At 45.3% G+C, this 23,872-nt stretch overlaps 4 protein-coding genes and 2 long non-coding RNA genes across 11 annotated transcripts in view; 5 read left to right on the forward strand and 1 right to left on the reverse strand.

Annotated features, from left to right (window-relative positions):
• Window positions 1-8,982, forward strand: part of LOC6537047 (single-minded homolog 2) — a 31,986-nt gene extending 23,004 nt beyond the window's left edge. For 2 of the 3 annotated variants that reach the window (XM_039375727.2, XM_039375726.2), the window contains exons 5-9: window positions 2,674-2,763; window positions 4,763-5,267; window positions 5,342-6,165; window positions 6,265-6,825; window positions 7,312-8,982. In XM_039375727.2, the coding sequence (XP_039231661.1) occupies window positions 2,674-2,763; window positions 4,763-5,267; window positions 5,342-6,165; window positions 6,265-6,825; window positions 7,312-7,854 (2,523 nt within the window). In that variant the 3' untranslated portion in view covers window positions 7,855-8,982. Of the gene's footprint in view, window positions 1-2,673; window positions 2,764-4,762; window positions 5,268-5,341; window positions 6,166-6,264; window positions 7,015-7,311 lie in introns of all 3 variants that reach the window. The other variant, XM_002097576.4, reaches the window with a different exon arrangement.
• LOC120321799 lies at window positions 796-2,521 on the reverse strand. The gene is made up of 2 exons (XR_005561518.2): window positions 2,075-2,521; window positions 796-2,011 (listed from the first exon to the last, which is right to left on the reverse strand). It is a non-coding gene; the product is annotated as an uncharacterized LOC120321799 (long non-coding RNA).
• Window positions 8,983-10,548: 1,566 nt separating the features above from the next.
• On the forward strand, window positions 10,549-11,252 carry LOC120321912. Its single transcript, XR_005561645.2, has 2 exons — window positions 10,549-10,817; window positions 10,890-11,252. It is a non-coding gene; the product is annotated as an uncharacterized LOC120321912 (long non-coding RNA).
• Window positions 11,253-12,943: 1,691 nt separating this feature from the next.
• LOC6537048 lies at window positions 12,944-14,190 on the forward strand. Its single transcript, XM_002097577.3, has 3 exons — window positions 12,944-13,455; window positions 13,514-13,641; window positions 13,859-14,190. Exons 1-3 carry the CDS (start codon window positions 13,112-13,114, stop codon window positions 14,047-14,049), a joined length of 663 nt encoding a protein of 220 aa, XP_002097613.1. The 5' UTR covers window positions 12,944-13,111; the 3' UTR covers window positions 14,050-14,190.
• Window positions 14,191-15,214: 1,024 nt separating this feature from the next.
• LOC6537049 (mucin-5AC) lies at window positions 15,215-23,069 on the forward strand. Of its 4 annotated transcripts, none has more exons than XM_015192595.2 (5): window positions 15,215-15,663; window positions 17,772-17,929; window positions 20,917-21,181; window positions 21,240-21,361; window positions 21,421-23,069. In XM_015192595.2, the coding sequence occupies exons 2-5, from the start codon at window positions 17,843-17,845 to the stop codon at window positions 22,870-22,872; spliced, it is 1,926 nt and encodes a 641-aa protein (XP_015048081.1). In that variant the 5' UTR covers window positions 15,215-15,663; window positions 17,772-17,842; the 3' UTR covers window positions 22,873-23,069. The 4 variants fall into 4 exon arrangements, with proteins under 4 accessions (XP_015048081.1, XP_039232022.1, XP_015048082.1 ...); XM_039376088.2 differs by having other exon boundaries at window positions 21,424-23,069; XM_015192596.2 differs by having other exon boundaries at window positions 17,779-17,929.
• Window positions 23,070-23,110: 41 nt separating this feature from the next.
• Window positions 23,111-23,782, forward strand: LOC26536117. The gene is made up of 2 exons (XM_015192599.2): window positions 23,111-23,378; window positions 23,438-23,782. Exons 1-2 carry the CDS (start codon window positions 23,157-23,159, stop codon window positions 23,591-23,593), a joined length of 378 nt encoding a protein of 125 aa, XP_015048085.1. The 5' UTR covers window positions 23,111-23,156; the 3' UTR covers window positions 23,594-23,782.
• The last annotated feature ends 90 nt before the right edge of the window (window positions 23,783-23,872 follow it).

A 23,872-nucleotide genomic window follows, 5' to 3' on the forward strand; every position in this document is an offset into this window, starting at 1 on the left:
TTGCTGTTCCTGTTTATTATGGGTCACATATTATCATTAGAAAATGGCATTTTGTCACGCAGCTTAGTTGAGGGCTAACACACACACACGGACACACATACTGGCGCAACATTTAATTGTCTTCCGTTTTCACTGAAAGTAAAACACTTTCAACACTTTGCTTGCCAACATGATATGAACTGAACTTTCCATGCAACAGGGTTTAGTGGCAGATCCGCCGAAGATATTAACTGGCGGGGCACTTGGTGATGGTCTGCCGCTGGGGGTGGGCTTTATTAAGCAATTATGTAGACAAGCTTGGGCAAATTGGCCATTGGCCAAACTAGAAAGGCTCCTCCCCGCTGAAAACAACCCCGCCCTTCGACAGTCTTTCCTGCATCTGGCTAGGAAATGATAAAATAATCGCTGCCAACTTATCAAATCTCACAACAGAAATGCCAGATTTGCCCACACACACACATGCCCATATGTTCATATGCCCACACGCCCCTCACAGCCTCTGTACTCCGGATCCCCCACTATAAAGACGGGCGGGTATTATTAAAATCGCATTAGAAGACGCCGCAGACGAGCTTGTCTAAATTGTAGCTGCGGGAGCGACAGAGAGGGAGCGACGCTGTGCCGCCAGGTGGGAAAGGGATGGGGCGCAGAAACAATTAGACTGTGGGGAGAAATCTTTCTTGGCCGTATAAAAAGGTAAAATGCCGCAAGAAATAAATAGAGAACAGCACAATCAAAATGGTTAAGAAAAAGAAACGAACCACCAGCTAACAGGACTTGAAACAACATTCTTGATACCCTTTATGAAACTACACTTTATAATTTGTATTTTATAAAATCTTGGCTATCTTGGCTACTTTTTAAGAGAGCTCACATAGAGCCCTTAACCCAGCGAAAAGCTGAAGAACTGGAGCTGGGAGTTTGGGAGGAAGTGATACCAATTTCCCGCTATGTTCCAAGTTTTTCCACCCACTTGGTATCTCTACATGCAAATAGAGTATTCGTAAACTAAGTAACCTCGCTGAATATCTCACCATATCTCTCCAATCGCTGGCTACCGTTGGAGATCTTTATGACGATTATTGATGCCCGACCAGTCCGCGTGGCCTGATGACAATCCATGCACCATGCAGCAAGCAGCATGCAGCATCTATATGCAGCATATGTATGCCATGGCAGCACCACATCCTTGCGGGCTGTTGATGCGTTTTAAATGATGACGCCACTTAGCATTTATGTCGGCTAATGCCAACTCTCGCAAGGAGTGGCTTAGTTACCCGCTGTTTGGCCCCATCTTCGACCAGATTCAAGATTCCCGATCCCAGATTCCAGATCCCAGATACCTCGGCTCCCCTGTGCCCAATCCTGCGACCTGATGCTGCTGCTGCTCTGTAATTAGCAGCAATCGCGCATATTTTTCTTCGACTCAAAATGGGGGGACTGCTTCCTTTCGATGTACTCGTATGCAGCTCGATGTGGTGACTGCAAATTGATATTTAAATACGCCCGTATTAATTACGCGCAGTATTTGTTGTGTGTGCGGTGTTGTTTCTTGCAGTTTTTTCAGTTCGGTTATATTAATTACGACCGCACCGCCACGGAGGCACTAATGGAGCATTGGCAAATTTGTCTTTCCGAGTGGTCAGCGTTTCAGTTCAGCTCAGTTTCAGTTTCAGTTTTCCTTCTCATTTTCACTTCACACGTCGCTCGGTCGGATTGGGCCGGCTAACTAACGGTTAGGTTAGTTCCAGTCGAGATCGGATCCAGTCGAGAATCGCATGCGTCGCCGCCATTAGCAGTCCATAAAACCCGACTTTAAAATGCAATCAAAAACAATAATGCGCCAAATAATAAACAAAACAATGAAGCGTCGTACCAAAAACTTTTGCATGATTTTTCTGCTGCTTTTTACTTCACGTTTCATTTTCTTGTTAGCAGCGCCACGTCTTTGAAGGCGCATATCCGAATAGATAATGACAATGGCTCATCTGGGGATTTCGAGGGGAGGGAACTGGAATGGAAACCTGCAATTACACCAAAATCCACCGCCCTTCCCTCTTTCCTCCTCACTCACCCCTGTCCCAGTCACTCTCTCTCGCTCGGTTCAGTTGAAACTCATTGATTTAATTGCAAGCCATTTCCTGGTGGTGTTTGATGTGGAACTCCAGATCCGACTGGGATCGCCTCGGATGAAATAAGCCGCTTAGGCACTGATTACACTTTGGCCGCTATTGTGGCTCCTAAGCGCCGCCATCGTGGCTCCCATTCAAGCAGCTCCTGATGTGGTCAAAACAGAGTTCATTCCAAGGGGCGGCACCGGTGCAGGTCAATGGAAGAACGCATAGAATAATATCGTAACTCTAAACATTGCTATCCTAAAACTCCAGGCGTTTTTTTCAGTGTTTCGAAATGCCTCCGGCTGCCTCGATCAATAACATTTCATTCACCAAATATGACGAGCCGTGGCAGCTACTGTAATTACACCTTTGCCAACCCATCACATACACATCACATATCATCTCCAAGATTCATTCATCTAACTATTGATACTCGGATCTACCCACTTGTCTGAGTAGCACACCGAAAATCGACCAAAAAAAGAAACATATATTTAATTCATAGTTTTGATTTAATTTTGACCCGTCGACCATTTCTCTTTGAATTTCTTTGCAGGCCCTAAATGGATTTCTAATGATACTGACATGCGAAGGCGAAGTCTTCTTTGCCACGCACAGCATCGAGAGCTATTTGGGTTTTCATCAGGTAAGTGCCACCAGCTACCAGCCCCTGGCCCCTCAGACTATCCGCTCTCACTCGCCCCGTTTTTTGATTGATTTTAATTGCCGACGGTTTTCATACAAACTCCTGTCCGTCTGTTTTTTGGGTCAATCTCCGAATTGCGGAAGCGGTTCGAGAAAGGAAAACACTTTGGCCCAGAATCGCCGGGGGACATAAATAGAAATTATTACCCAAATCTCATAGTATAGTTTCTTATTGGCCTTTGTAAAACGCATCGGTCTAATGGGATATTTCACCTGAACATATTATGATTCTCTTAAAATAAGAGCAGAAAAAGAAACAAGATAATATTTACAGGTTCACGTATTGAGATAAATTGAACAGGAATTAGGCATCCATCCTGATTGTCGTATACTCTGACCCAAATCCAAGACCTCAATTGGGGCTTTTGGTCCTCGGCCAAGTTGTCTGCGCTGGCCATGCTCAGTGGGATCGGGGACCTGAATCGATTCGCGGAACCGACAGATCGTAAATTAAAACAAGAGAGAACGCTATAGTCGAGTTCCCCGACTATATGATACCCGTTACTCAGCTAGTGTAAGTGCGAAGGACAGTTTTTGGAGGTTTGTGGGCGTTAGAGTGGGCGTGGCCAAAAGTTTTTTGGCAAATAGATAGAAATTTACAAGACTAATACAAAACTGAAAAAATATCAAAACATTTTTCAAAAGTGTGGGCGTGGCAGCTTTGGGCGGTTTGTGGGCGTTAGAGTGGGCGTGGCCAAAAGTTTTTTGGCAAATAGATAGAAATTTACAACACCAATACAAAAATGAAAAAATATCAAAACATTTTTCAAAAGTGTGGGCGTGGCAGCTTTGGGCGGTTTGTGGGCGTTAGAGTGGGCGTGGCAAAAAGTTTTTTTGCAAATGGATAGAAATTTACAAGACCAATACAAAAATGAAAAAATATTAAAACATTTTTCAAAAATGTGGGCGTGGCAGTTTTGGGCGGTTTGTGGGCGTAAGAGTGGGCGTGGCAACCTGAATCGACAAACTTGCGCTGCGTCTATGTCCCTGGAGTCTGCATACTTAATCTCAACTTTCTAGCTTTTGTACTTCCTGAGATCTCGACGTTCATACGGACAGACGGACAGACGGACAGACGGACAGACGGACAGACGGACAGACGGACAGACAGACGGACGGACAGACGGACATGGCCAGATCGACTCGGCTACTGATCCTGATCAAGAATATATATACTTTATATGGTCGGAAACGCTTCCTTCTGCCTGTTACATACTTTTCAACGAATCTAGTATACCCTTTTACTCTACGAGTAACGGGTATAATCAGATTGCGCAATCGCTGGGAATCTCCCCTTGAATCTCCCAGCCGCAGCCGCAGCTGCAGTAGCGGGGCGTGGCCAGATTGATTCCGATGCGGGCACTGCGATTGCGATTTGAATTCGGGCTCCTTCGGCAGCATGTTTGGGGTACACCTTCATTGTAGTTTTTTGCCTACTTTATTGTCGAATGGAAATTGAAATTGTAGTTAGCATCCGCCCGGGTTTGTTTTCTCTTTTTTCTCCTTATGTTGTTTTTTTTTCAAATTTAGTTGTAAATGTGTAAAGCGGCACTTGCCACGCCCCGTTTGGCAGCTCAATTAAAAGCGTTGCCCGGCTTAACGTTCGAGAAAATCAGTTGGGTTTGTTTGCTTTTCTGGTGTGCGCAGAAAAAAGGCAGCAGAATGGTAGTACGGGGAACAATGGAGGGGGGAATCCCTTGTAGCCCCCGTCAGGCGAATCTTCCTGCTCCTGGCGCGTGCAGAATTTATGTCTCAATTTGTGGCCAACATGGGGCGCATTTTCAATTTGCGCGCATTTTGATTTATACGCCCCGAAAACCCCGGGCGAATAAGAGAGCGCCTGAGAAGCGGCGTGAGAGCGAGAGCAGTATCAATAAGAATCCCCAGGTGACTGACCCCTGGTCGATATATCAATATAACAATATATCAATACTCCACAGTCGGACATCGTCCACCAGTCGGTGTACGAACTGGTGCACTCGGAGGACCGCGAGGAGCTGCAACGCCAGCTGCTGTGGAACAGTTTCCTGCCCGCCGACATGTCCAGCATGCAGCTGGCGGAGACCCTGGCGCCGGACAAGGCGCTGTACCTGGAGCGCAGCTTCACCGTCCGCTTCCGCTGCCTGCTGGACAACACGAGCGGCTTCCTGCGCCTGGATATCCGCGGCCGCATCAAGGTCCTGCATGGCCAGAACCGCAAGACGGAGGAGCCGCCGCTGGCCCTCTTCGCCTACTGCACGCCCTTCGGGCCGCCCAGCCTGCTGGAAATTCCGCACAAGGAGAACATGTTCAAGTCTAAGCACAAGCTGGACTTCTCCCTGGTATCGATGGACCAGCGCGGCAAGCACATCCTGGGCTACGCGGACGCCGAGTTGGTCAACATGGGTGGCTACGATCTGGTGCACTACGATGACCTGGCCTACGTGGCCAGCGCCCATCAGGAGCGTAAGTACACTATTCTGCATAAAGATCTGAATACATGAAACTAAACTAAAGTTTTGTTTTCCGATTTTCTGTAGTTCTGAAGACGGGTGCCTCTGGAATGATCGCCTACCGTTACCAAAAGAAGGATGGCGAGTGGCAGTGGCTGCAGACGAGCTCTCGCCTGGTCTACAAGAACTCCAAGCCGGACTTTGTGATCTGTACGCACCGCCAGCTGATGGACGAGGAGGGCCACGATCTGCTAGGCAAGCGCACCATGGACTTCAAGGTCAGCTACCTGGACACGGGTCTGGCGTCCACCTACTTCTCCGAGGCGGACCAGCTGGTAGTGCCGCCGAGCACCTCTCCCACGTCCCACGCCCTGCCGCCTCCGGTGACGCCAACGCGTCCAAATCGCCGCTACAAGACGCAGTTGCGCGACTTCCTCTCCACTTGCCGCAGCAAACGCAAGCTGCAGCAGCAGCAGAACCAACCGCAGACGCAGCAAACCTCGCCACTCGGTGGCCAGGTGGGGTCCCCTGCTCCGGCTGTGGCCGTGGAGTACTTGCCCGATCCGGCAGCTGCAGTGGCCGCTGCCTACTCCAACCTGAATCCCATGTACACAACCTCGCCGTATGCAAGTGCCGCGGACAATCTCTATATGGGCAGCTCCATGCCGGCCAACGCCTTCTACCCAGTCAGCGAAAACCTCTTCCATCAGTACCGGCTGCAGGGCGCCGTCGGTGGCTACTACACGGATTATCCGCACTCCGGCGCTCCAGCCTCAGCTTACGTGGCTAATGGATTCCTCTCTTACGACGGATACGCCATAGCCTCCAAGGCGGACGAGAAGTGGCAGGAGACTGGAAAGTACTACAGTGGCTACAGCAGCGGCTATGGAAGCCCAACATCTACGCCACAGGTAAGAAAAGTCAGTGGCATTGCTATACCCATTAAATACCTTTAACTTTGTGTCGAAGAATGGAACTCTAACCATTAATATTGTGAAATTTCCTTACAGCAAATTCCCCTTAAGACGCCGAAGTCTTCACCACAGGTGATGGAGGTGATATCATGCTCCTCGGACGGACCATCACCCGTGGGCGGAGCCACGCCCAACGGAGTCGGAAGCGTAACGCCCAAAGTAGAATTGGCCGCAACAACGGCGGCAGCCGCAGTGGGTCAGGATCCCTACGAGCGTCAAACGGTGCTGATGTGGGGCACCACGCACTCGAGTGGGGTGCCGCTAAATAGTCATCATGGCGGACGAAGTGGAGCGGGAAACCCTGGCTCACCACAGCGATCCACACCTCTGGCCAACGGATTGGGCTATGCTAGCGCCAATAATAACAACAACGATCATGAACCTGCAACGGCCGCCAAGTGGAACGGGACAAAGGAGCTGCCGGGCAAGTCGGGCAGTGCCAGTACGCCGGAGAGCTACCAGATGCAGCATGATGACTCTGGCCTCTACTCCGCATCCTCGCACACAACCTCTCCGCAGCAACAGCAGCAGCAACAGCAGCAGCAACAACAGCAGCAGCAGCAGCTCCAGCAATCCCAGCGAGGAGTTGGTTCCAATGTTAGCGCTCCCAGCAGCTCACTCACCAGCACGGGCACAGATCAGCAGGCGGTGCACCCATCCAGCTGCCACCAACAGCAGCAACAGCAGCAGCAGCAACAACACCATCACGCCCACCCGCATCCGCACTCGCATCATCACCACCATCATCACCATCACCACGAGACGGCGCATCAGCACAGCAGCGAGGTATGGACGCCCGCCTCCTACACCCAGTACTCGCAGTACTTCACGTACCATCATCCGCATTCGCATCCGCACCCGCACCATCCGTCGGCTGGCGGCGGTGGCCATGTTCCGGCCCAGTCGCATCACCTGCACCACGGCCACCGCTAGAAGATGAATAGATTGCACCAGTAATGAAGCACTCGCACTCTATGTACTCACCCACAACCACTCACCTTCTTCTGATACCAATAGAAACCCACTTCAGTGCACCCAAGTGTGCTCTCTCGCCTGACTACTAACCATAACGATCCTCCCTAGATCATTCTCACCACCCATCATCAGCAGCAGTCGCAGCCGCAGCAGCAATCGCTCGCTGGCTACCCGCTGCACCACCAGCTGGTTGGAGTAGGATCAGGATCACCACCGCCGCCGCCGCCAGTCACATTGTCCCGCTCGCCCACCGCCTTGCCGGCGGTCAGCAGCTTGCTGAATGGATCGGCTTCAGCAGCAGGAGCATCGGATGTTCCGTACCAGCAATTGGCCATTGTGTCCGCTCCACTGGTGATCTGCGCCGAGGAGGTGGGTGGAGGCGTCAGCAGCATTGGCCGCAAGTCATCCAAGCAGCAACAGCCCCTGCAGCACCTGCAACAGCAACAGTCGCTGCAACAGCAGCACCATGCAATTTACCAGCAGCAACATCACCACTCGCAGCACCATCCGCATCATCAGCTGCTCTATCCGGCGAACATTACGGCGCACACCGCGCTCGCCTATGCCCCGCCCACCGCCGGGGGCACGTATGCCGACGGCAGCCCGCTGCTCTCGTTCTCCGAGGTGACCAACACGCTACTGAACCAGTGAGTGGTGCAGGGAGGAAGCAAGGAATAGAGGAATCGGGGAAGCGAGGAAGGGAACCGTTCAACAGTTTTGCCAAAATGTGGACTATGACTATCGTATCTTCCATAATCTGAACCAGCTACGAATGGATATAGCCAGCACACGCCATTCGTCCACCCACTCCTTGGTTGATTCTCAGAAAACTGCAGCAGCCGCAGCCGCAGCAGAAATAATTTCTATTTATTTTACTGTGATAATTTATAGATACATTGTATTGTATGTGACACTTGGTTGGCCCATCAACAAATCCATGACAGCCGTAATAGCCGTATCCAATCTTCCAGGGAATCCGGGTATGGGTACTGCAACCTTAAACAGCACAAAGTTACGAAGCCAATCCGCGTTGATCCCAAACAACCGTGGCTAAATAGCCGTTAGCTTCGACATTCAATTTCAGTTGTAGTTACAACCAAAGATTTCTCTAACTTATACTTATCGTTTTAGCATAATACGATCCATCCAATTGGCTTCGGTTTGTAGCGCCAAACTTTAGTTACATTTTAGTTGCACTCGCGATCCGAGTGAGAAATAAATGCCTAAACAGTTGCGATTAAGAGTGCTTAAGTAGCATTTAAGTGAATAACAGATGCTTGTATCCATATTTAATTGAACTTTAGACATAACGAGTAAAGCAAGATGAAGTAATTTTCATGATTCCTATCGTTTAGCAAGTAATTAAATTAATCCGTAAGCGGATATATCCGCATACATATATTGTATTGTATGTTTAAAGTTTTCTTGGAATTTCTAGTCGCCCGCATAAAAACATTTACTTATAAACTAAACAAATATCATGAGATACCCCTTGATGATATAAATATTTTGCAATTCGGCAGGCATTACTGTAGGTAGTCTGTACTACCGACTATTGGTAACCAGCAATGTATGAGCTATCCAGCATTACAGCTTACACATTGATAATTGAATATGTATTCGAAAAAAATATATTTAAATTGTAGATAATCTGTCAGCTAATAAACGAAACATTTAATAAAATCTCAATTATAAATTTATAAAAGAATCCCGAGTGCACGTAATGCGCGCCTATCCAAAACAATCAGAGCGAAATAAATCTAGAAAATAATCGAATTACTTGATGGTCTTTCAATTCAACATCCCTTTCTTGCAAATTTAGGTACACTTACACTGCGTCTAATTCAAATCTGTGAGCAACGAGCTCTTATACCAATAAATAGCCGGTATATTTCAAAAGGCAGGCTTTTGTCACTCGATTGAGTGCTGCTGCGCATTTTGCCTATGAGTATGCCACGAATATGGCATGTAAAAATTAATCCCAAAAATATGCCACAAAAGTCTGGTAAAAGAAATTAAAACGATGAAGCTACATTGCTCACGATGATTTAGTGTACATTTAACAACGGAAATTATATATTTAAGGTCAGAGATGTGTATAAGTTTTTGAGAAAAGCGAGGATTAAATATAAAGTTTTAGTAGGGAAGGGATTTACAAACGGTTATCAGGCACTAATGCAAACTTTTACTTTAAGTATGGTGCTTTCAATAATTGGAAATCGGTTACGTAAAAAAAGGGCTTCCTACAATATTATTCGTTTAGTAAATAGATGGCTGACGTCGCCCCGATCTGTAAGCACTTGGTTTTCCAAGGCGCAACAATAGTAAATCACCATTTTCCATGGAGCAATTGCCATTCAACCGCAAGCCATTACCATCTCCAAAGTTAATTGGGGACTTTACTGTCTTTAATTGACGACGACAACGTGGCACACACACGCGACACACAAAAGTTTTGATTGACACCTAACAATCATATTTTCCTGGCAGTATGGATAATGGAAAGCATTCATCAGATGCTGGATGCAGATTTAAAGACTAAATAAGAAGTACAAAGGCATAATCATCCGGTGAAGCGGGAGCGCCCCAAACTCAACTTGAATACCAAGCAATCCGATGTGGGCTGCGTTGTTTACGCTCGATATTAAATGAATTATTCTGCAGCCATACTCATTCGCATTATCCCAAGACCAAACATATCCAGTGTGTGTTTTGGGCCTCGAAAGCAAACCAATTAATCACTCACACCAGTTCCTATGTGCGATACAATTGAACCGTTGAACCAAATACACATTGAAGATATTTGTCGATCTGATGGCTTCATTGTTGAAGAGGCTGCCAAGCACTTGACTTGGATTTGTTGGGTGCCCTCCGGGCAACCTGAGGCTAGGAGCTGCTCCTCCTCCATTGCCAAGTGAAGGTCGCGCTCATGTACTCGTAGTTTACCTGCCGCAATGGGAAACAATAGCTGTGTATGCTACCTTTTTGGCATTTCAGAACAACCCCTGACCGAAGTCGAGGCAGCAAGTGAATGGCAGTTGGCCAACAAATTGCCGATGCTCATGCTCTGCTTGGGAAATTTGAAGAGGCGCCCAAAGTGTCAATATGATTTAAAATAGCCGACCCAATAACAATTGACCACCCTCCCCAATTGTTTTGGGTGTATGACTATTCAAATATACTGCTTGTTAACTACGATCGTTACGGTCACTTTATTGTTTGGTGGCCAGTTCGTGTCTTGAGTCTTTCGATTGACGCATCTTTTGAGATCATTCTCTAATAGATTGCAGCCACAGCAGAAAGAGAAACTCAAACCAAAATAGAAATAAATTCAACAATTAACAAAGTGCGCCGTTTGTTTACTTTGATTTACTTAACGTTTTTTTAATTTTTCTTTTTTTGTTTCATCTTTGTGCTGCCAATGCTGCTTGCAGTGCTGGCTTTGGAGCATGACCTTTAATAGTCGTGCTGTACATTGTGCCATGGGCGTCTTGGTAGGTCCGTCGCAGATCGAGATGGAGATCAAATTGGAGAGTGGAGTCGAGGAAGCTGGACCATCGAGCATCGGAAATGCCTGCAATTGAACTTCAAATCCGATTTTGGCGGCTGCCTCTGTAAGTGCAATAAAATGCTGCCAAAGGTGATAATCTTGGCTTATTCATTGCTCTTGATGTTCGTCACTTAAGGTCAATGATATGGCAGAGCTGACCGCACGCCGGACGCGAACGTGATCATCATCGCTCAGTGGACTCTGCGAACTCCGTCGACCTTGCTGCATTGTTGGTTTGACAAATTTGTAGCAACTAGCAGCTAGCTGACGAGTTTTCCACTTTGCTTGTGACCACCGGATGCGGCTATCATTCGAGTTACTTCTTTGGTCGTTTGGGGCAGAGGTGTTTACCTCTCCTCTTAGCACTTTGCGTTGAGTCTTTTTGCGTATACGCAATAATTTCCATATCACTCGCCTGTTATCAATTATGTGCGCTAAGTCGCTCCACTTTCGATTTCAATTCGCAGCACGACGAATAAACTCTTAATAAACGTGTGAATCTGCCCCCACGGGCTGCCTTTATTTGCTCAGTCGTAAAGCTCTTCACTGGAACCGAAAGCCGGGGACCTTGTCAAATAGTCAAATAATCAGCTTTGCGAGAGGAGAACTGCCTGAGTAACGACTCCGACTATTGGCATGAATTATGTGGAATTGCACCAATTTGGCAATTAAACATGTGTAGTCGTCCAGTCCCCGTCCCCGAGTGGGTGGAAAGCAGGGGGTTTTCAAGCCAAACAGAGACAGGGAGAGGGAGACAGCGATAGAGGCAGAGAAGATTCAGTGAGCATAAATGGCAGATACGAATGTTTGTAGCTGCTATAGAGGCTCGCCGACCTTCAATGGAATCACAGCCCGAGATGATGATGATGACACACCTACATACATATGTACATACGTACTTCGGTGTGTAAATTCTGCTGTGGGTCCCACACCTTCTCACTGTTCTTTTTGCCATGACTGGAGTGAACCTCTTTGACATCGCGGCTAATTGCACAAACGAGCAGAGCAGGGCAGCTGAGAATCGAATTCCAAGTTCGTGATATGTAAGAATTAAAAGTCAAAGAATGTCGATCACGGGGACCTAGAACTCCCACACCGACATACAATTAATTTTTGGCGGCTCTGCAATGTATTATCATCTCATCAAGTCGTCATTAGTCACAATGTTTGCAAACCTCTGCGTTGCGAAATTTTAGTTGTTATTAAGATGTTTGTCTTCATAATTTAGTTGTGAGCATAATGTAGTTTGAGAACTTTAATTCATGTTAATTTATTACTCAATTTAATTCTGTGAACGCAAGAATAAAGCTTTTGGAATTTAAATTTAAATAGAGCTCGGATGCTTAGTAATAAATAGATGAAAATAATTGTATTTTTTAATTGGGCCATAGAGTGCTACCTCATGAATTTCGTATTAGCGTATTTTAACTCAACGTCGGTCAACGCAATTTTCTTAGAAGGTAACGAAATAGGAATACCGCGCAATACATGTTTGTATTAGCTACAGGTGACAATAAAACTCATCAATGGTTCGTTTTGAATCCCGTTATTTACGATTTAAATAAGAGCTTTGCATTTTTGGGCCGCAAACCTTGCTCGCGCCATCAGCGCTGATTGCGAGTCTTCAGCTGTGGTCGAGTGTTGTTGGCGCTAAGATTGACCTTAAAAACGGATTTTTTTTTTAGGGATGGTGTGTCAAATGGACCTCCAGCTGTCCGCTGGCAAGCTACCGAGTGATGATACTGCTGGTACGGTAATGTTGCTTCTGTGGCATCGGCAAGTCATTGCTCACCCAATTTCAAAATATTAATAGCGCACACACTGATAGACACCCTGAAATAGGGAAAATATGAGTAAAAAAGCTTGCATTAAATCCGCTCTAAGACAATTCCATTGGCATTCAGCGTGTGGCTCAAATTTCACTAATCACCGAACCTTCCTCCATCACTGCCCCTCTGTGGGATCAATCATCCGATCGATCGAATTCGGGTTTCGATTGCCGCACTGAAGGTCGCCCTCCATCGATTCGTCTTCGGCAGCTCGAAGATGAATTACATTTACATTTCGTTACTGTAATTGCTAACGAATTGCAGGCAGGAACCCACATGATGTACGAGTATTACAAACTCACACACAACACACGATCCAAAGATCTCCTTGAGGTAAAGGTCATATTCAAGTGACATTGTCTGAAACGAATTTTGAGTCAGTTACTACTTTCCCACATACACGGGAGGTTATCAGAACTTTTCGAACAACTAAAAAATCGGAAGTCTTGAATTCAACTAGAAACTTTCGAGGCAGTTTTAGTGAGTTCTTTTGTTTAGGGAGAGCTAGGGACTTTCAAGCGCCAACACCATGAACACCGACACTATCAACCCTGAGGACGACTGCAGTAACATCTCCTACAACTCCAACAAGAATGCAGATATCGATCCGGACCAGGAGCTCCAGACCCCCTCCGAATCGAAGCCACCGGCCACTCCCCAGCCGGGGGGGCGCAAGCGGGTGGACACGCCCATCCGGGTGCGTGACATGATCAACCTTTACAACTTTGCCACTCAGAAGAACCAGGAACTGGAGATGGCCAAGTCCCTATACTTTGGCTCCATGTCCAAGTCGGAGGAAGACCAGCGGACGGATCTTGAGGGCGGTAGCAGTCTTTGCAACGTGTCCCTGTCGGAGGATAAAGAAAAAGAAAAGTGAGAGTATAGCCGCTACGCTTGTACTTTCTCCACTAACCAGTCAATCCAACTACAGCGAGGGTAACCTTCGAGTGACCAAGGAGTCTGCACTCTTCCAGTCGCGCAATGATGAACTTACAGCTGATCCCTGTGCAGTGCAAGCGTCCTACCAAAGCAAAACCACCATTCGACACACTAATCAAGGTGGGTAAACTTGAAACTAATTTAGATAAAAGATATTAAATATTCATGTCAAGCTAAGACTTGTATGAAAGTCAAAACGGCAAGGGCATGAATATCAATTAGGTAGGCAACAATAACTTGTATATTCCTTTCCTATGTCGGCTTAACGATTTTTTGTAGTTTTTATTATTGAAAAGTATTCGCAATTTAATTGGTCTATAATTAATTTTTCCCCCAGGTGTGCGCATCATTATAGACATTTTTTTTGATAAGAAGGATAGCGAGATAGACATTGTGGGCAGCCGCGTGGAGACGGACATTCCTGAGAGCCGCATCTTGTCTGACTTCCAGCAGCATTCGCTGGACATGAAGAACCAGGAGCTGAAGCCGGGGATCCAGGATGGGCCGAGTACCCCCAAGTCCACATAGGCTAGTCCCAGATACCCAGGAGATACCTAACTAAATTCCAGGTTATAACGGCTACGCTACGTTTATATATGTGTTATTTTCTTTATTTTTGACAGCAGAAAAAACAAAAAAAAACAATAAACCATAGATCGACTCTCGACAGTCTCGACTTTAACTTCCTTCCAGGTCCATCACGAAAATGAAAATGGCTAAAATGGGGAAAATGGTGAAGGGGAAAGGGGAATGGACGGGGAACCCAACGCCCAGCGTTGCCCAATGGGGCAACACACGACTGCGATGAAAACCTGAGTGCAGCAAACCTTCTCGTCTGCTCGTATATTTTTTTGGCTTTTCCGCGACAAAAGGGCTTTGAGGAGTAAATAAACGACTTGAATCGAAAAACGAAGATGAAAATGGAAAATGGAAATCTTCGCTTACAAAACCCAGCCGCCAGAAATCTGACAACGATGCCGCCAAAAAAACCAGCCGAATCGAGCGAATCTGAGATGGGGAAAATGATTTCACAATTTGGCGCCCAATCTGGCTCGGATCTCTTTAAGCCCCGCTCAATTGCTCTATTTAGCCCACTTCTTCTGCCCGTATACCCAGCTGCCAAAGTGGCGGTAACGCAAACGTTCCAATAAATTAGACAAATAAACACCGGTGGGTGAAGGGTTGCCCTAAACGGTGGCATTGCAAATGCTAATAACGTGCAATGAAAATGAAAACGTAGCTGTTAACGGTAAATTGAAACTGAGAATCTAGCTGAAAAGCTGTAAAGCTGAAAAACTGAAAACTGAAAATGAAGCTGCAATGCTAACGCTTCGCTGGCTGAGGGGCTCAAAAAACCCGATTGAACTTCGTTAACTGGCCGAGAAGATCTGGCACAGTGGCATGAAGCGAACTATTATAGCTTATACAGCCTCATAAATAATATGGTTTAATACCTGAAACCACTGCTAAGTTCCAAACTTACATCATTTTGCAAGCTTATTTGGCACATTTGAAAGTATTTGCATAGATTTCTTTACAAATTAACAGAATTTTCTCTCACGCACGTGGGCGGCCGCATCGCCCACTGTGCGCCGATGACGAAGCTCCGCTTGGCGCTTCTCCAGCGGAGACCTGGTCTGTAGCGGGCGGCCTAATGGGAATCTTAAACCGAGCTGGGTGCACTCAGAGTCTTCAGTTCAAGACGCGACTTCGAACGAAGCGGTTGTGTCGTTCCGGGCGAATTGCGAACCCTCAGATACAAGATACTAACTTGGATACTGTTTATAGGCGCGCTCATTCGAAAAGGACTGTGAAATGATGTGCTAAAGTGTTGATAGCATGTCTTTATAGTATCAAAGCAAATAATTTATGCGAACCAATTCGCTCGGTGGCGACGGTGTGCGATTGCTCTTGACTTTGTTTTTTCAAGCCAATGCAATTGCATTAGCAATCTGAGCTTGATGCACTTCGAGTGCTGCTGACATTTGATCTTTGCAAAGATCACATCGCACTGAATCACCAACTCGCATCGGATGTGTGAAGAGGTCCGCGACCATATGGAATACATTTCAGCACACCACCTACGGCGACAATTAGTTTGTACAATTTAAGATACTCCGTCAACTGAAGACGCGGGCGAAGGTGAGCCCGCCGCCGATCGGTTGGAATCGACATCGGAATCTCGAGCCCAACATCTTAGATCTTGTGCTTGCATCTTAATAACTTCCTCTTCTCCAGCCAGTCGGGGGTCCAATCGAAAACAATTAGAAAAATGCCAACTATGGCTGGGCAAAATAACTTGAGCCTGGCCCTGCCGTAATCGTAATCAACCTGTAATGCCAACTAATTGGCATAATTGTTGCTGCATCTCGGCGATTATTTGCCGTTTGAGCATCTTCGAGTTAGATTCGCAATGCTCTTTCAATGGAAATGGCTGGCAAAAATGTCAAATAGGCTTCGCCTTACTGGCCACAAGGCAACTTAAAAAAAAATGTAGAAAAAACCGCGAAAAAAGCAACCAAGAAATAAAACTGCAACCAGCATCACGAGCTCAACCCAAGGAGGATAAAGCGGTAAATATTTTCCGTTGTCAAAAAGGTCAAGACAGGGAAAAACCGCCAAACTAGATGCCAGTTCAGTATTGTTCGCTTTTGGTTTTTAGCCATTTTTCCTGCTGCCACTGCTGCTGCTGCCGCTGCTGCCACACGCACTTGGCTCGAATGGCTGCTGGCCACAACTTGCCACAAATGTTGCGGTTAGCATTGAGCCAGATGATCTCGTTAGCTGAAAAGTATGAGATTTTATTGGGCAATTGAACTTTGCAGCTCGGCGATTTGATGTTCCTCGGACCCGCTAACCTAATAAATTATACGAAAACAGCTATGGGCAAACGATGGCTAGACATTTTATACCTCTACGAAAAACATTTCAATTACCCGTAAACTTAATTGCAAAAGTGAACTTAAATGTTAGTTTGAATGGCAGAGCGAACATATTAATGTTAATACTTTATTTATTGTCAGACGTTTATTTTTTGCATTGAAATCTTGGTACTTACATCCCATTATTCTTTTATTACAAAATCGATATAGTGATATAAACTTCACTGTGTTAATGAAAAATAAAAAGTAATCAAGGAGAAGTCATTTTATGCATATAATAAACTTTATGTTTGCATAAACCCATTTAGGTCTAACTTCCTCTAATCAGCTAATGGGAACCTACTTATTTCAAAACACACTTTTTTCATCATTAACAGTGTGGGTGACTTAAAAAGTAAACTTTATTGCCTAAACGTATTGATTGTTAGACAGCATTAGTGCAACATAAAAATCCCATTCTGTTTATAACAAAATCCCTGCTTGAAGACTTTTTATCTTTTGACATAATCAGTGTTTCTTTTGTTTGACTTGTGTCAAAAACGAGTGATGGCGCTGTTAGTAGATATCGACAACATTAAATCAAAGAGCTGGGAGACTTTTAATGTGCTTACACCGCAAGACGAGTCTCGAAGTGAGGCTGAAATTAGTTCTGAGCATATCCATACTTGGAACACCATTATGAACCTACTGAAGACGTTCTTGACCCGAGCGGATATTCATAAAGCTAAGAGCCTTTGCCGGACAAGTCAATTTCGACCAATTTGGATTCTATAAACGGTCATAAAGTGCAATTTTCATTTTGGAGCTTTGTTTGCGACTGCGATTGACAGTTTTATCGGTGTGACTACGTGTTTGTTTTTTTTTGCGAGGAGCGAAGTGGCAAGTGGCAAGGTCGTAAAATTGAATTGTAGGTGGAGGTCGAGGCAGAAACGGGGGAAGAGCCAGCGACAGCGTTGCAAATTCTGTCAGTCAATAAAGCAGCACCAACTGCAGAAGTTAATGTTTTTTGAATTACACTTACAATTCATTACGAAAGCGTTGAACAAACAACTTGAAGGCGAAGAAAATTTTCTACTAGTCTTTTCGTAGTGACAACAAAACCGACCAGCAAATACATTTTTATCACCCATAGGTTATTACCTATGAGGAGATATTTTTGGGAAAGTTATTACTAAGGTCGGTTACGCAAAGATTGGCAACAAAAGACACATTACTATTATACGGCTATGGGTGGATGGTGGAAAGGAATGGGTATTAAGATGCGAGCTGCTATTGTGTAAGGCAATTAGCGCCAACTTATATGCCCTGCCTGCACTTTCCCATCAATTGTGACCAACGATCATTCAATAACATATTAATAACTTTCAGTTTTTAGCTCTCCATCGTGAGATCCCTCCCCTCCCAAACCATCCCCGGACCCACAGAGAACAATCGGCGAAATGTTGGCACAAACGCAAATTATCCCAACGCCTTGGCGACTTTTGACCCTGGCTTTGTTCTGCTCAGCTTTATTTTTGGCCAGTGAGGTAAGTCCGACTTAAACCCTTAGCCCGGCTCGAACGGGGAATTCGAAAGATATGCCAGCGGAGATTCCGATGGCGATGTGCACGTGAGAGAGCATTGAAATGCAAATTGCGGAATTGTATAAATATTTAAACACAGTATTTGTTAAGCGGCGAAGATGCTTATTATCTTCCTTCCGAAGATTGCAATAATTAATAGCTGAAATAACGTAAACATATCGTACAATCAATGCTAATGAAGCTCCCCATAAGTGAGCACTCAGAAACGTATTTAGCTAAATATAATATACAATAATTTTCACTTCTGCTTCTCAACAATAAATCCACCTCCAGAAATGGTAATCCGCTAAGACTGTGACTATCATTATCATTAAAAGCGTGACCCTTCAATTGAGTTTTCGTATTGTAAATCAAAAGGAGCTGGAAAATTCTTTCCATTTGTGTTGCCTGCCCATAGGAAGATATCCAAACCTTATTCAAAATTGAAAATAACGAATATCAACCGAACTTTGAGTTTCTTAAAGCTCAAACTTATTACGATTTTTCAATTAATACTTCTTTTTAGTATACAATGTGATGCCAAGTACTTAGTATTAGATAGTATCTTAATAAATAGCAAATTAAAAGGCAAGCCAAGAAATCAAGCTAACAGTTATTATAATTATACACATTGCCTGATTTGTTGCTGATTTTTAATGGTGATAACTCTTAAACACAAATTAAATAGGAAATGTATGGTGTAGCTGTATCTTTGTAACAAACTAACAATCTATTTAAACAAACAATTTGAGACATTAATCTCTGATGAATTGTATTACGGTTACAACCAAATCTAAGGTATACAAATTTATTTAACTTCTTAATTTGCTTTCAATGTGTGTAAGTATTCAAGAATAGATTGACGACAAATTAATTACACGACTTGAGAAGTCAAAATAACATAAGTGCGAACATCGCACTGCGAAGCAATGGGATTTCGCTTGCATGGAATACATTGTACAAATTACAATAAATTACTGTCAATTAATTTGTTTAATTTGTTATCGGTGAGACTGTCATTCTGGGGAGTAATAATATTATACTTCGGATGTAAACGCTTACCAGATTTAATTTGAGGGCTTTCATATTGCCACAAGATACCCTGTGGAGGCACCTCCGACAAATGTTCGTGGTGTTGGCCACCGAATCTTCCGAGCTTCCCAAGACACTTTTTTGAGCAACGGCGGAAAATGTTGTAATTTTGCGCTCTTTACGCTTTGTTTCATTTTTAATTTATTCTATGTGTGTACGAGTGCATCCAATCCACAGCCCACAATTCACACACGGGCCGGCAAAGATACACATGATTCAGAGAAGCAAAGGTCTCGAGACAAATACGAGTGTAGTGTAGCCAAAAGACACAAAACAAAAGACTCCGCTGACCAAGTGACCTTTTTTCCGACTCGTCTGACACTTTTGCAGAAATGGAACACACACTGCCAGGCAAACAACAAAAACTGAGGGAGAATAGTGTGTTGATTGTTTTCGCCATTTGCATACAAGAAATTAAAACGAAACCCAAGTCGAGGATGAAGTTGTGGCTGTTATGTAACGGACGAGTGGGCAACTAGGCGCAGAATGTGTGTTTTAGTGCGGCCCGTAAATATGCCTGAAATGAAATTGAAGAGCGTATCAAATTATGGCAAATTGCCCGAAATAAGAAACACTAACAGCTCCGTCTCGCGAAATTGAAATCTCGACTGGGCCTTGTGTTTAGAGGATTGCGCAATCGGGTTTCCTTAAGTGATTCCCTGTCGTATTAGGAATAATTACTGTCCAGATCGTTCCCCTCAACTCTGAAACTTGTGGAGCTGTGGAGCTTTCCATCCAAGGGAAATATCAATTTCGTTTAACGAGCTTCTACTCTGAGGGGACCATCTCTCCTTATAAGTAACCCATTCGAAAGCAACTACTTAAATTGACTTGAATTTATCTATGGACATTTTATCTAAAAGTGCACCTAAAAACCCATGTGTCCTAGCCTCTTTTAAAATCGTTTTGTAGTATTAGCTTTATTATGCCGCAATTAGATAGTAAAGTTTTTAGTTCCAGTCTCTCTTAGTATCATTTGCATCAAACATAATTCCATAAATTCCCTTTATAGACGCAATCATTCTTTAAGTAATTTATACTTAAACCTAAGTTACTAAGCTTTGGTCGAGAAAAAGGAGCTTACATCTTTGAGATATAATAGGAAGATAGGAGTCTTCCGAGTACAATCTGTAATTGGCCACCTTTGATGAGGCTTTCGCAGTCCCAAGACTTTTGAAGTAGCTAAACAAATGACACAAAGATCGATATCGGCGCGTACTCGTGCCCAGCATGTGTGAATGTGATTGTGAATATGAGTGCTGTAAGCGGTAGGTGTACATTTTGGGTTTCAGGCTGGGAGTTGGGGTTCAGACCGCAGGTTGGATTTGGATGCTGCCCTGACTTGGGCCCAAGAGTGATGAATTGACGCGATGTCATAACTTGGCACATGGTGCCACGGCTTCTTGCATCAGTCGACCTGTGCTGCTGTGTGAAATGTCAACTTTATGTTTAGTCGGTTTTTGTGGAAACTGTTGTTGTTTCTCTATGATGTGCCTAATTATAATGAAAAAATTTCACGTCGACAGTAGCAAATTATAGCCCAATGACTTATCGAAATCTGCCACTGGATCTACACGTACATACATGTGCAGAAGCTTCCGCCCAGTCCGTGAAAAATATTTTCCCAGCATTCCGAACAATCTATGAAATCATGAATCTCTGACCAAAAAAGTTATGTAAGTCTCTACTGAACGGACCTACTAGATATCCAAGACAACCCGCAAGCTATGATAGTTTTTGTTAATACAGAATGATAGGTTGAAAACTAAAACCTAATATTCCTTTCTTAATATTTATAACACATACTTAATTAAAACAATATTTTTTATAAACTCTCTAATAATTGAATCTCTCTGCAGGCTCAAAATGCCATTCCAAAAACGAATCCTGCCTCGCAACTGATGCAGAAGACATCATTCTCCTGCGCCGGACGCCCAGCCGGGTATTATGCGGATGTGGAGACGGGCTGCCAGGTGTACCACATGTGCGATGGCCTGGGTCGCCAGTTCAGCTACACCTGTCCAAACACGACACTCTTCCAGCAGCGAATGCTGATCTGCGATCACTGGTACATGGTGAACTGCTCCAAGGCGGAGAGCAACTATGCCGCCAATCTCCTAATTGGTTTGTGATATACCCTTATTAAATAATATTACATTTGACAACAAAATCTATCCCAAAGGTCAGCGGGACAAGCCCTTCGTAAACGACGAGGAAAACAGCTTGCGCACTCCTCGACCTGATCTACTGGATCGTCCTTATGCGCCCGACTATTCCGGCGAGTCCTTCAGAAGCCAATATAAGGTGATGGGTTTATATTAATATCTAATTGTTCAAATACTTATACTGGCCTCTTCTTGCAGCAGTTCACTTCCAGCCAGAATCAGATACGCGATGAATCCGTCAAGGGAGTCGGTTCGAGTAAATTGGATCCCCAGATATCGCAGACGCGTTGGCGCATTCCACCACCCAGTCGGACGATCCTTCCACCGGCCTATGAACCGCAAATCGAGCTGGCCAGTGCCCAAGCGGCCAAGCCCCGGGTACCAATTACCACTAGCACCACCACGACCACTAGAGCGACCACCACCGCCCGACCAACAACCACAACTCGGCCCACCACCACCACAACCACAACTCGAAAACCTCCGGTAACCGCCAGGCGGACGGAGGCCTTGCACAACAGGCGACCAAGTCTCCAGGAGCAGGATATGGACGACTTGGGCACCAGCCACAGCACACGGTACAACACCTCGGCAGACTTCAACTCGGCGGAGTCGCCACTCCGTGAAACAAAACAGTCCAGCACCAAGCTGACCAAGTTCATCAAGCCGCCGTCAAAGATCTACGAGCCGCCCTTCGTGTATCCCATCTACAATCTCGAGGAGTCGCAGTCCCAGAACGGGGCAGTACCCACCACACTGCGCACATCAACGGCAGCTCCATTTAGTGCTGTTCCAAGTCGGAAGGAGGTCAGCACCACAACTCCACGCCCACTAAGTCGACCAACGACCTTGGCCGGCGTACCCTTCTCCTTTGCCACACACCCAACTACGGTTACTACGGTTGGAGTACCGCCACGTAGCGATAATCGCACTCCAGCTCCGGCACAGAGCTTCCGCCTGGCCACGCCCACCACCACTGCGGTACCACCATCACGCCCGGCCCAGATGCCCTTCAACGATTTGCTGCCGCCGTTCGTGGACTTTGTGCCCCACGACATAGCAACCACCCAAGGACCGCCTATCTACTACGAATGGAAGGTGCCCTCGAACGGTCTTGAGCCTCCCAAACTGGACCCACCCATTGGAGTGGATGGACGTGAATATCCCGAGAGCACAGGAGACTACGGGGTCACCAGCAAGCAGGATATATTCAACAGCCGACTGAACGATATCGGAAGCCATCAGAAGAAGCCAGTCCAGACTACTTCGCCTCTCCAGCAGTCGAGCACCAGCCACCGGTTGGCCATCTCCAGGTCCATTAAGCCCAAAGACGAAGAGAAACTGCAGCCGGAAACGGCACAGCGGCGATCCGATGTGGTGACCAGCTCCACCGATATAAGCCATCTGCGCAAGCAACTGCTTATTCCGGAGTACGCCTTTCCGCTGGAAACCATTGGGCGCACGGGCTATGGTCCTGGCGCAGGAGAAGCGGTTGGGGGCTCCAGCTCCAGCAGCGGGGATCTGTACAACTCGTTCCAGCTCAAGATCCCCGAGCAGCGCGCCAAGTGGTTCGGAGAGAACCCCAAGTGCCCGGAGTGCCATCCTTCGTTCGTCCTGCCGGGCAGCTGCGAGCCCTGCCTGCGCAGATAGTCCTGCTCCCATTTCCATTTCCATTCCCGTCTCCGTCCGTCCCATCGCCCATTATCCGCAACCGCATCCGCATCTGCTACTAGCCCTAGTATTAGCCTCCGCTGAGAAGTCCCGGAGTGAAGCATCCACGCATTTAAGTGTTAATGTTATTGTATATCCGCAGATTAATTATTAAACTACACAAATATCTTTGTGAATGATTTATTTCTCCTGTGGTGGGCAATTTTTCTCAGTTGTTTAAACTCAGGCACCCCTGACTCTATCGTTATGATATTTTCGTCTTAATGGTTCTTGAATTACTTTTTCGGTTCTTTCAAAATTTTTTTAGGTCAGTGAAGTACACTATAATGGGGGATTCCGCAATTGTAAAATCGGATTCATTTAGCCATGTTATCATACCACCAATACCCAAACTTGCCGACATGCATATGTACTGGGTGTGGAGAATGTTGATTAAATCATACCTGGCTGCTATAGGTCTTTGGGCTGGAAATCATCCAAAGGAGGTAATCGGTATACTGATAATATCTTCGGAGGTTAAATCTGCACAATTCGTTATTTTAAGAGCGCCCACACAAAGTTTGTGTTGCTGAGCACGTTGGAAATATGGATTGTAAGAAGGGAGTACGATGACATGACCAGCAAGTCCATTTTCGAAGATCTCGAGCAACGATATGGTAGCAATAATAGTCGACGACAGTCAGAGAATAGCTTCATTTAAAATCAATGGAAAGTGTTTCTATTGTTTTCGCTGTACAATTTTAAGGTGCTTCCTGGAGGAAATATTTAAAACACATCCGTATGCTTCCTAAAAATACTAATGTTGTGTAATATATGCATATGTTTGGTGCAAATTGTTGATCTTCCACAAAATTTATTCATGGATAAAATTATTTAAACCACAGAACAATAACCTTAAAAATGATTGTTTTAAATTTACTTTTAATATATAATATTTAGGATGCCGGAAATATTGAATTTTAAATATACCAGCTCAGCT

This window comes from Drosophila yakuba, chromosome 3R, assembly GCF_016746365.2.
Source record: "Drosophila yakuba strain Tai18E2 chromosome 3R, Prin_Dyak_Tai18E2_2.1, whole genome shotgun sequence".
Lineage (NCBI taxonomy): Eukaryota > Metazoa > Arthropoda > Insecta > Diptera > Drosophilidae > Drosophila > Drosophila yakuba.

What these genes read in the sequence shown, in the direction of transcription:
- LOC26536117 (XM_015192599.2), top strand. Translation starts at nt 23,157, where the DNA reads ATGGTTCTTGAATTACTTTTTCGGTTCTTTCAAAATTTTTTTAGGTCA. An exon ending in CTGGAAATCATCCAAAGGAG is followed by an intron (nt 23,379 to 23,437) that starts GTAATCGGTATA and finishes CGTTATTTTAAG; the next exon opens with AGCGCCCACACAAAGTTTGT.
- LOC6537048 (XM_002097577.3), top strand. Translation starts at nt 13,112, where the DNA reads ATGAACACCGACACTATCAACCCTGAGGACGACTGCAGTAACATCTCC. An exon ending in GAGGATAAAGAAAAAGAAAA is followed by an intron (nt 13,456 to 13,513) that starts GTGAGAGTATAG and finishes ATCCAACTACAG; the next exon opens with CGAGGGTAACCTTCGAGTGA. An exon ending in CATTCGACACACTAATCAAG is followed by an intron (nt 13,642 to 13,858) that starts GTGGGTAAACTT and finishes TTTTTCCCCCAG; the next exon opens with GTGTGCGCATCATTATAGAC.
- LOC6537049 (XM_015192595.2), top strand. Translation starts at nt 17,843, where the DNA reads ATGTTGGCACAAACGCAAATTATCCCAACGCCTTGGCGACTTTTGACC. An exon ending in TGCCGCCAATCTCCTAATTG is followed by an intron (nt 21,182 to 21,239) that starts GTTTGTGATATA and finishes TCTATCCCAAAG; the next exon opens with GTCAGCGGGACAAGCCCTTC. An exon ending in CCTTCAGAAGCCAATATAAG is followed by an intron (nt 21,362 to 21,420) that starts GTGATGGGTTTA and finishes CTCTTCTTGCAG; the next exon opens with CAGTTCACTTCCAGCCAGAA.